Here is a 12,282-nt window from a genome sequence, read left to right on the forward strand (position 1 = left end):
AAGGTAATTCTTACTACATCATATTCTATGGTGTATATCATTTTTTATAAAACCAATAAAGAAAACAAAAGAGATAGAGAGTTGAAAACTAAAACCCGACTGCGAACGCTGAAAATTGTTTCTCAATTGGTATATTTTAATGTTGTAGTACATTTATATTTACGAACTCAAAATTTTCTCCTCTTTCATTTGACACCCAACAATAGCAAAAAAAAAAAAAATTTTTGGAGATCCCCACTTTTTTTCATGTAACATCAGATAGGTCAACTTTTTTCATATAAAATGTAGCCTATGTCACCCGGACCTTTATGACAAATCGATTGACTTCTCATTCATCAATGGCGCTACGATGGAAAACACAGAATCTGGATACAAACATACACGCATACATACATACATAGACTGCTAAAATCATAACCCTTCCTTTTGGCTTTGCCGCAGTCGGGTAAAAAGAGGCTTTCATTCAACAATGTGTCAACACCCGCAGTCATCAAATTAGCATCAGCACCAGCTTCATTAGCTGTGAGTATAAAAAAAGTTAGGAAGTAAATCAACAGGCTGGCACGCATGCGCACTAACCACTGAAAAACTGCCATATGAACTTCAGTCGGCTCGCTTCAATCAAATTGGGTAGTACCTCTAAACCTGCTCAATATTGTACTTTGAGTTACGAAAGTTTGTTTAAGTTGTTATGAAGACATGGACTATTCTACGCATATTGTGTTTCTCGTATTATGTGCCCGTGGGTGTTCAATTTTTTTTTTCAACATTAATTGTGTAGTTCGTAATCGTTAGTGCGTGTTGAAAGTTTTGCCGCGAGTCCACTTTTCATAATTTTCTCGTCAACTTTGACTGTGATTACAGTCGCGTATTTTCTTCATGTTTCACTTGATTAATATCTAAGTAACGGATGTGTCGACAAATATGAAGTCATTTTTGAGTTTGTGCTTAGTTACCAATCTGCTATCAAGACACTCACTATACATTGATATACCTATAACTACCTTTACCTGTACCTACTACCTATTACCTATACATAGTATAAGTAGGTACATGCCAAAGACCTCTGTGTTTTCTGGCGGAGTAAAACATGTTGGTCCGCAGAATGCAAGCTTATCTCTGTGTCGATTTAGTATAGGTATTGTTTAAATATGCTAAATTAATATATAGTACACTTCAACATGGGGTTGGGGTTCAAGGGGCGGATTGACAAAATATTGAAAAGCCAGCTACAATTCCTTCCTCGATCCTCGACGGCGATTCATCTGGTGGTGCAAATATTCATAGCCAGTTATCACTTAACATCAGGTGACTTGCCTGCTCGTTTGCTCACTATTTTTATTATACCTATATACAAATTAGTTTACCAATGTGTTACTATTATTATAAGTGCACGGTGTATTCTTTTTGTGCGCGAATCCGCCAACAAATTGCTGCACAATTTACTGAGATAAAAAGTTAATTGCATTTCCGTAGCTAGTGTATTGCAATTTAGCATACTATATTATATTTCATTCTCGTAGGTTTAGTTTTAAGTTTTCTCTTTTAATTATCACTAAATACATTATTATCTTACAAATTCCACAATTTGACAATCAAAAAGTGTAGGTACAACAAAAATGTCTAATTTGAATATATTTTTTGATTTCATAAATTAATAAATAAAAAATTCGTCAAGATTTGTTCAGCAGCTAAGCAAATGGCAGCAGACAATTATACAGACAAACATACAGACTCATCTTCGCAATTATGATATTACTATAAATTGGATCGCTGATTTAATTCGTACAAAAAATACGTAATCTCCACAGTCTCTTGTAAAAAATTTCAGTCTTTTCAAATCCGACTGAGTCAGGTATAAAAGATAGATAGGTAACTACAGTACAATAAAGTAGGTTCAGCATTTTGACTTGGTACCTATACCTACATTTTTATTGCTTCTCAAGTTCTCAATCATTTGATCGAGTCGGTAAAATACATCTAAAAAAGTATGATACTTCATATTTTTATATTAGAAAAAACATTCTTAAATACCTAGGTAGGTAACATTTTATCAGCTACTTTTGCAACTTTTTCCGCTGCCATAAATTCTCCGAAATCAGAATTACTTATATCTTGTACTTATTACTAGAAAGCGAAGTGCGAAGTTAGATCGAAGAAGAAAGTTAGTTTAGTTGTGACTTGTTCCTAACATCTGTGCTTGTGACAAGCATCGTCTACGTAACGCCCGCCACACACGATAAAGTATAATTTTCACACGAAAACGCGAACACACACTTTCAAGTATGCATGAGGCTTTGAGGTTTGAACCTTGATCAAATAGTCAGAATCCAATTCAATCTTTAAGATCAATTAAACTGCATTTTTTGTTGTGGGCATATAAAAATATCTGTGGCAAATAGGTTTGAATTAATTTGCGCCACGAGTACCTACGTTTGTCGTTTTCTAATAACACCAAAAAAATGTTCTTATTTATAAATTGAGTACTAATTAAATAGAAGACTGTACAGAAGACTCAATCTCAATACAAACTTTCTTACAAATACTTTTCTACCTATGCAATGTCTGCGTCGTAGATGATCGTAGAGATCATCGTAGATGCCTACACTCCTTTTGATACATGTTAAAACAGATGGGGTTTTCGAAGGACCGATGGCTAAGCTTAGTTTAAAGAGTACCGAGGAAACGAAAAGCCCACCCATCCAGTTACCAGTTCGGGTCAACATTGCCTTACCAGTGCAATCGACTGATAAGCACCATCACAATACCTAAGTACTTTCCTGTAAAATTCCTGTAAAATCAATAGACATATCCAGTTACAGCAATGTTATGGAGAGTGTGTATACTCAGGCGCATAAGCTAAACTGATTTAAGTTCCGTGCTCGGGCGTTGTTTCAAACTGACTGTGATTATGACAGGTGGGCACGTGTAAATTATGACTAAGGTACATAATTTGATGGACTAGAAACGATTTATCTTTATAAATCTCCTTACTTTCTTCACGTATCCCCTTACCTACTTAATGTATCTAGTTTCTTACAGTCACGTAATAATACGTAGCCGTAGGTTCCAATTTTCGTAAAAGCCCATAACTTTGTACGTTTTGTATAGCTTTGATGCATAATTCATGTCCATCCGAGATGTATCTTAGCAAAACAATGTATTTATCATAACTCCATCATAATTTATGTATGGACCCTCTTTTGATTATGCAGTTCACATAAACAAACGGAAAGGTAGAAGAAGTTCTGAAATTTTATTAGGCCTCTACTTGTTACTTACTCTCTTTTACTTAAAATTGAGTCTTAAATTCGTGATTCGATCAAAACAGTACAGTTACTTCAGTAAAGCTTCAACAGCTTTCTTTCAGTTGTTTTGCTTATCCTGCAAAATTTTATTTCGTGCAATTACACCGTTTTCTTCGTTACGTCCTCATTACTTATTTTAATTATTCATGTCAATCCCTTTACTTTTTGTTGTTGGACCTGTTCTTACGGTAGCAAATTCCATACAAAGGCATTATTCCGAAGCAACGTAGGTCGTAGTACTTCCTCGTATGCATCTAAACATTCTAGTAAGAAAGTCAGATCCCGTTCAACAAAACAGCTCTACAACAAACTTTTCACATTATCCGATCCGATATTGGACTTCATTTAAAACGATAGAAGCATTTTATACCTACTGCTTAACATAGGCACCGATAACGAATTGAATACTGTGAAAATCTCTTGCAGAATGCGTAGCAGTAAATATTCAAAGGATAGAAGTTCCACCGCTCGTGGAAGTAGGCACCGAGGCAGTTATTCTTGACTGCCAGTACAAGACTAACAACGCTTCGCCACCAGGCCTCGTCATGAAGTGGTTCTTCAACGGGTCTTCTGGTCTGGTCTATCAGTGGATACCACCCCTGCGACCACAAGTTATAGGTTTACTTAAAGGCAAAGTGGATTTGGATTTTAGAATTTCTGGTAAGTACTTAAAATTTTGAATCATTTAAGTACTCGTAAAAATCATTATAATTTAATGCAGAAGAGGTGGAATCGCCCGGAATCAGGCCAGCTATCGTAATATTTTTATACATACTAACTTTATATTTCCGATAGAATATTAATTTCTCCTCATTAATATTTATGAGCCTGGTCTATTATGAAGATAAATATTTGGCTTGCATACTTTTATCATCCCTGTTCCAGCCAAGGCCCAAGATTGTATGGAAACATGACCCTTCTTAATAATCAATCTACTAAAGGACTCAAGCCGAGGAAATATTACTTGATAAGTTAATGCAAGTAATTCACTTTTTTTAGGAGTTAAATATAAATAAAATAATTCACCTGCTTTTCCGAGGGCGTATATCAAACTCGATCATCCGCCTTTCTCATTCGACACTTTCTGGTCGTTGGTCCAGCGGGCTGGAGGTCGTCCCACGGCGTTTGTTCCCTTTGTCCAGAAGTGGACTTAGAAGTCTGTCTGAGAAGAATCCAACAACCTCTTTAACTTCGACACACACTCGCCACACTTCGCCACAGCTCATTTAGCTTAATAAAATAATATTATAAGCGTGTTTTTATTTCAGAGGAGCCTTTACAAGCTTACCGTGCTATTAAGATATTGAAACCAAGTACGGATCTTAGCGGGAACTACACTTGCGTAGTATCCTCTTTCTTAGAAGAGGATCAACAAACGCGGCCTATGCTCGTATACAGTAAGACATTCTTTTTCTTTGGGCATTTTTCTCGAATACATATTTTTTGGATTATTTTTAGGGTTCTATTTTATATATTAGATAATATTATTACAAATTTATTTTTTCTATATAGATATTATATGAATTATTACTGCATTGAGAGTTCATACTATGAAAATATTACTGTATTCACTTTGCAAGGGGTTTGTGGATCATTCAATTTCTTTTCTTTAGGTCCAGGTAAAAACTTTCATTTTGTTCAAGAGAAAAAGTATGTATTTCTGGTTACACTCATCTGTGGTGCAGAAGATTTATACCCAAGACCAGAAATAAGCATATTGGCGCAGGGGTGAGTTATGAAAAATACCAAATTATATTATTATTAATCTAGCGTCTTCTACCTTTTTCTGATAATAATCGAAGGCAATTTAAGTTTAAATACTCAAGTAGGCACCTAGTGGAAACATCGGAAAACCCAGTTTAATTATGGTAGGTAAGTTCTTAATGTATTTCTTCCTAGTTCTCGGCAAGTTATCGAAAATATTGAACTCTAGCTTATGACTGTAACTTTGTCCACGTGGACTATACTACCCCCTTAGGGGTAGAATTTTCAAAAATCCTTTCTTAGCAGATATCCAGGCGTTGATAGTCAGTCAGTCGGATATTTTATTTAGTAAAACGTCTGCTATTCCTTAAAGCATCCTTATTTTAAGTAATAATTTGGTATTTCTCTTAAATATTAACAAATGTCAAAAATAACCATATTACGTTTATTAGTAGGTATGTACCTACCTAATGCCTATCTGTTATATAAATTGCAAGCCATAAAACCAAGAATTGATTTAAAGAAATATTCAATAAAATCAATCCTATCTGAAATCTCACGATAAGTAACATACACGAACAACATTGTATTTGTCAAAAATTATATGGTCTTTTTTGACAAATACCAAGGTTGCTAAGTACCTAACTTACCGACAGATTACTGATAAGTAGATTGAATTTATTTTCGGTCGTTTGATACGTTTTACTGTTCGACCATTCTTATCTTAAAAATAAAATGATATTATTCTAAAGATCAAGAAGACATAATCTACATACTCGTAGATAGCACATAGTCTCGATAGCAGATATTGCAGATAGCTCACTACAAATACCTAATTAACCTCTGTTTTAAAAAAACATTGCTTGCGGCTGCACCAACTCTAACTTTAGCCAAAAACTCGGCAATATTTTATTTGGAACGACACAAAAGTTTGTTTAAACTTTAAATATATGCTTGCCGTACAAATTAGCGGTTAGGGAGATAGAGTATCTGTTCTGAAGTTTTGTGAGGTTTTTTAAACAAATGTGCAAGATTTCTCATCGCGTGTGGAATGGTTTAGGTTGTTTTTAGAAAACAATTGAAAATTCTCTGCCGCTGAAATAATTTGTTTAACGACGTTGGCCGTTTCTTTATAAATTGTATCGGTTTTAACAAAGATACAAATGCGATAAAATTTATATTGAATTAAATTAATATAAATGTTATAAAATTTATGATTACTGTTTATGTACCTAACTTAGTTATGAATATATACTTAGGTACTTTAACTTTTTCACGCGACATCGTCCGTGTAAAGGGTTTCATTCATATAGAGCCTGTTAGACTTTAGAGTAACTATTTCTCAATTTTTTTTAGCAAGGGTCTATATTAAAGAAATAACCTATACATGCAAAATCTCAAGGTTGTAGACTTAGCTGTTTCAGCTGTAGTTTGATATGTAAATTTCCTTTAGACCGATAAAGAATTGCGAACGTTTTGTTTCAATCAATACAGTAAGTTTTGTTGATCTTGCTGTATCACAAGAACACTAAGATATTACGAACAAATAAACAGATAAATTAGTACAATTTCATAACAGAACAGAAGCGAATAAAATATTTAAGTAATGTCCAATTTACTCGTATGTATAGAAAACTAGATGATGCCTGCGACTTCGTCAGTGTGTATTTAGGTTTTAAAAAATCCCACCAACCAAACCAAACCAAAACCAAACCACCACTTTGGTGAGAACCAAAGAGTTCCCAAGGGATCTCTTTGGTTCTCCAGGATAAAAGTAGGTAGTCTATATCCATCAACAGAATGCGAGCTATCTTTGTACCTAGCAAGTAGACGGTGCCCACAACTTCATCCAATGTCCTTTTAAATTAGCAAATGTCCTTCCCCGGGATGCAAGCTATCTCTGTAGGTCCTCAAAATCGGTCTAACGGATGAGCCGTTAAAAGCTAGCAGACAGACACACTTTTGCATTTATTATACTATCAGTATGGATGTTTCTATGGAAATTTAATAACAACATGAAAATGTTTGTTTCAGAAAACCCTTGAAGCAAGCCGTGACTGAATTGAAAATGAATTCATGGGGCTTATATGCAGTGACAATGAAGGCTGTTGTACACGACGATGACGTCAGAACCCCTTATGAAAAATTCACATGCACTCTGAGCCTACTACCAGCGAACTACACGACGAATCGAACTACTGTCTACTATCCTGGTAAATAAATAATACCATTCCTTGTGTTACTATAAGGTTACTATATTGTTAATGCGTAAGTGTGCCTGTCTGTCAACCTTTTTACGGCCCAACCGCTTAAAACCGCTTATAACGAAATTAGGTACAGAGATACTTAGCTCAGGAATGGACATAAGCTACTTATGTCCCAGAAAATTATAAAGTCTTACGAAATTATAGAGCTTTTGGACCTAGAAAACTAAACATTTTCACAGAGGTTCAGTTTTAAATGTAGACAATGAATAAGGCTGGATTTTTTGGAAATTCTCACGGGAGCAAAACCGCGGGTGATCGCCAGTTATATAAATAATTATACATATAGTTAAGTAGGTATTATTTACAGAATGAGCACAGAAATCATTTGGCTTTTAGAATAGATAGAAGAAGTTATAGAACTCAGTTGTTTGTATTTATTCAAAGTTCATATCCGCACTTGAGCTCGAACATTTGCTTTTAATACTGTTTATATTTGCGTTCATTGATTCTAAAGCAAACGGTACCTAATCGATTATGCGCATCAAAAGGTACGTGCATTTTATGATCTCCTTGTAGGCGAGTCAAAATACTTAATAACAAAATCAAAAGATGAGCAAGCTAAATTGGTGGACAGAGTGTGGAACGACCTCCAACCAGATATACCAACGATCTTAAGTGGATGACGATATAAAGAAGTTCATGTTATCGTAATCCTTAAGACGGAAATGGGTGGATGGGGAAAATTTGTGTGGTGGGGTGCTCTCGAATCATACTCAAAGCCTATGGATTGAGGCTGATGAAATGAAAGTCAGATGGTGCGCGCACCTACATCTAGTGGATACACATGATAACGGCTGCAAATGTGTAGGTATTATAGGTATCTAATTGATTTCAGGGCTGATGCCGACTGCCTACATTGCTGCCTACGAAGTGGAGAAGCCACAAGAACGACATTCCAATGGTGCGTTACTTCTCTTTCATTTGCTTGAAATAACTTTTTATTACGTTTTTTATATGTAGGTATCAATATAGTCTAACTACCAAAAAAACACACATACCTATCATATGAACGTATTTTAACTCTCCTCGTGAAATGTTCCAAATGATGGTGAAATGGCATTGATATCTAATAGTCGGGCGAGCTTCACTCTTGGATTTCTAATTTTGTTTTAATAGGCTCGCTCAACCTCATACCTAGGTACATTACACATGTAGCTAAACAAAAAATATTTTTTACTTTTTAGTTTTGTGGTTTTTGAAGTCGGTTTTATTTTTCTTTTGAATTTTTTTTTATTGTTACTTCGTAGAGAAAAAATATGTATACTATCAAAGTGGAATTCTATCATTGCATCATTACTTTCCTCTATAAATTGTCGTTATATGCTCAACCCTATCCTACAATTAAATATTACTGAATAAAATGTAATTTGCAACAACCCGCGTTACGTGTCCATGCCCATCGGAGTACCGAGTATACCAAGGTATAGCGACCTCTGTCCTCTTAGTAGATTTTCTTTCTTACTTCATTTCAGTTCCCATGTGGCCAAAGTCGCAGCAAACAGCTAGTACGAGATAAAAGCACTCAGTTTGGTTTATGCTAACGATAGTTCCCGAACTTCCTTTTAAAACTAAAAAATTCACAGTGCATAGTTGCGAGGCTTCGTGCGCGCAACTTTATTAAAGAAAACACCTACTTCACAGAATTTGCATAATTTTAAGTCCTTAACTTATTATGGATTGAATAATGATAGGTTTTTAAAAATATAACCCATGATTTGCTTTTTTTGTCTTATTTTTTCGTCTTTATAATTCGTAAAAGTACTCTATTTAACTCTACAGTTAACGTTTTAAAAACATTTTAATATTTTACATTACCTATACTATAAGAAAATAATATTTAATAATATTAACGCTCTCAACAACAAATAGGTATATTTATCAGCAACTAACCTTTTTCCACGACTTCAACGGGAGAAATTTCAAAATCCTTCATTAGCGGAAGACTGCGTAAAGAAAATCCAAACATTTTTTCGTGGCTTTTACGTCGACAAATCATTGCAAAAGCCATGAGAGAAACTCAAACTCAACATAAAATTTGGCGGGTAGGTAGGTCATATTATAGCATAAGTAGGTAAAGGAAAAAATCCGAAAACCGTGAATTTGTGCTTAGCTACGTACATACCAAAAAAATTGTTATTTTTTGTACGATGGTAGGAACCCTTCCTGTGCGAGTACGACTCGCACTTGACCATTTTTTATGATGAAACCACAAATTCACTATTACTATGTTAATATTATATTTTACAGGAAACCAGTCTCCGAAAAGAAACCACCTCATAGTCGAGCTTCTCTCCGCGCTCATATCAACGAAATTAATTGTTAGATAAATAAATGTATTTGTACCCTAATTAGGTAATATTTTTATAATTGTTTTTGTCTCACATTAAAAGACTGTGTGCAGTTTTGTAGCTTTTTTATAAATGAAATTTGCAATTTAATTATTCAGAACTCACAAAACTAGAAATAGAAATATATGTAACGTTTAAGTTGGATAGTTTGTTTAATTTATTTGTATACAATAGGTAATACAACACTATTTAAGTAACTTAATATACTTAATTCAGAGAACAAGTTGGTCCTTCCGTCCTTATTGATCAAATCGCAGTGAGATATAGGTAGGTCGGTAGCTACCTATATCTCACTATTTTAGTAGTACCTACTAGAAATAGTAGTTTCTACTAGAAATTATTTTATAGCCTAAAGACTAAATTACAAAAGGCACACGGCTTAAACTGACGAATAAAACAAATCAAAATCAATATTTTTTATTTCATGTATACAACTAATGTCTCTCATGCTACGTCTTTGACCCTACCACCGGTTCGGCAATCAGTTCTACTGAGAAGAGCCGGCAAGAAACTTGGCAGCTGTTCCTTTTATTCAAATCATAAAATGTTATAATATGATCAATTAACACAGTAACAATTCACTACAACAACTTGTGGGTAACTGAAAACTCGATCGGTTACTTCCATAACTTTAGCTAAACTATCAATCCCATACAAGCATCCTTTAAGATTTGCAATAAGACCCCCAAGACACGACACTAATCGTAGAGTTAAATTGAGCTTCTGATACATATAACATGCATTCTTCAGTACGAAGTCATTAGGCAAAGTTTGTACCAGGATGTAACAAAGTAGTAAAGTTATCAGAAGGACCACATAAGTGACAACTATTCTGGCATCCCTCGGTTTAGGAAACGAGTTTTGTAGCGAGTATCTTTGCTGATAAGTTCCTAATTGCACTTCACTCTGCGGAAATGGGGTAAAACGGGAAGCGATGGGCGGACACGTACCCGTCGTACGTGCCTGAAATGTTGCAGATTGTATGAGAATAGCAAAGGCCCGGTCGAAGTCTGAAACAAAATAAACTCAAAGCTTCAAGTTCGGAATTTTCAACTTCCACTTGCATAATGGCGGAGCGATGTTAGAAGTGAAGATAGTTTCTTTGTCTACTATTGATACTTGGAAGCACTTTGAATAGTGTGTTCGCGTCTTAGTTTTCAACTACATAAGAGTATGTACTATGTATAATATACCTACTCCCCGCGGGAAGCATGACTTTTTACGGGACAAAAATAATTTTATCTGTTAATCCAAGTTAGGTACAATCTATCTCCTTTCCAAATTTGAGCAAAATGCGTCCAGTAGTTTAAGCGTGAAAGATTAACAAACATATTACATTTATACAAATTACAAAAGGAAACTAGCTACGGGCAACGTCTCACAGGCTCACAGGCTTTACCTATAGACATGAATTGTTTTTTTTAAATTAAAAAAATTCTTAATCTTGTTTTTGTGAATTACTTGAACGTGTTACTACTGTTCTGTAAATGTTAGAAAGTATTTGGAATTAAATTAAGCAATTGGTGATGAAATCTGAGTATCTAATGAAATAAAGTAAAGTAGGCAAGTTTCGTTTCATGTTTAGAACAGTCACTCGAGTGAACTGAGATTGATGTGATTTTATTAACATCCCCGATAAGTAGATTCAACCCTTTTCCCTATCTCGATTGATCAAAAACAGGCAAATAGTCTATCTAGATGTAAATCTACGAATTATATTAAAGCGATCTGAAACTTTGGTTTAAATAGTTCATTCAAAACCAATGTCATTTTTCTCAAAGTTCTATGATTGTACCAATTCTTCACTTGCGATATTTTTAAATTATATAAACTTTCTATCATGTGGGCTTTGGTTTTATACCTATGAAGTATCTTAGCAAGTATGCTAAGAACGATACGTGCGAATTTAAGGCTAGGTATACCCAAAAATCCTTTGGAAATTTCATAGCATCAGTTATAATGTAAGATGATTAAAGCAATGCGAAATACCTAACAATTCTACTTAAAATGATGAACCGAAGTTTGCAGATCTGATGTGCTATGATCAGACTACTTTTTTCAGCTACTATATTCAGCGTTTATCAAGCACTTCTCACTTACGGCTTATGGTTTCGGCCTCTGGGGCCATTGACCAGCGTGAAATTTTAATGGTTGTTTTCCCGCGGGAGAATGATTTTCCCTCAGTTGTACTATCGAAACATAGAGTTAGTTATAATTTTTTTTTTGTTTGGAATATTCAAAAAAAATATCAGCAAATCGCATTTGAAACAATGGTAATTCCCTAGACTTACGAAGCTGGGTACTACTCGAATCGAATACGCTACCGACAAAGTGAAAACGTTTAATGCAAAATAAGCTCTAGCGTGTTGTATTACGATATAAACTGGCCTGCACGCATGGCCGGCCGCGAAGCTATCACTATTGGTTCGAGGTCGCTTTTAATTTTTGTTTTTCAGGATTGCAAATCTGCCATTTTTTGACCCTAATATTTTATTAAATAGAATAAGATTGAAGGCGTAGTGCCTTCAATCTTATTATCAATATCAATAAAAAACCATTTCATTGCGAGAAGACAACCATTAAAATTTAATGCTGTAGGTTTTTATGTCGGTTTGATTTTTGTTAAAGTTAAACTTGTTTTAAATTCACGTCCAA

The 12,282-nt window shown here is 34.6% G+C and overlaps 1 protein-coding gene across 1 annotated transcript; it reads left to right on the forward strand.

Annotated features, from left to right (window-relative positions):
• The first annotated feature begins 481 nt into the window (after positions 1 to 481).
• Positions 482 to 9,813, forward strand: LOC123869607. Its single transcript, XM_045912584.1, has 7 exons — positions 482 to 742; positions 3,735 to 3,968; positions 4,577 to 4,705; positions 4,922 to 5,036; positions 7,047 to 7,225; positions 8,115 to 8,180; positions 9,527 to 9,813. The coding sequence occupies exons 1-7, from the start codon at positions 700 to 702 to the stop codon at positions 9,604 to 9,606; spliced, it is 846 nt and encodes a 281-aa protein (XP_045768540.1). The 5' UTR covers positions 482 to 699; the 3' UTR covers positions 9,607 to 9,813.
• The last annotated feature ends 2,469 nt before the right edge of the window (positions 9,814 to 12,282 follow it).

Source organism: Maniola jurtina, chromosome 11 (genome assembly GCF_905333055.1).
Source record: "Maniola jurtina chromosome 11, ilManJurt1.1, whole genome shotgun sequence".
NCBI lineage: Eukaryota > Metazoa > Arthropoda > Insecta > Lepidoptera > Nymphalidae > Maniola > Maniola jurtina.

Coding starts and splice junctions, on each gene's coding strand:
- LOC123869607 (XM_045912584.1), top strand. CDS start 700: ATGGACTATTCTACGCATATTGTGTTTCTCGTATTATGTGCCC. Junction 743..3,734: donor GTTTCTCGTATTATGTGCCC/GTGGGTGTTCAA, acceptor AATCTCTTGCAG/AATGCGTAGCAGTAAATATT. Junction 4,706..4,921: donor GCGGCCTATGCTCGTATACA/GTAAGACATTCT, acceptor TCTTTTCTTTAG/GTCCAGGTAAAAACTTTCAT.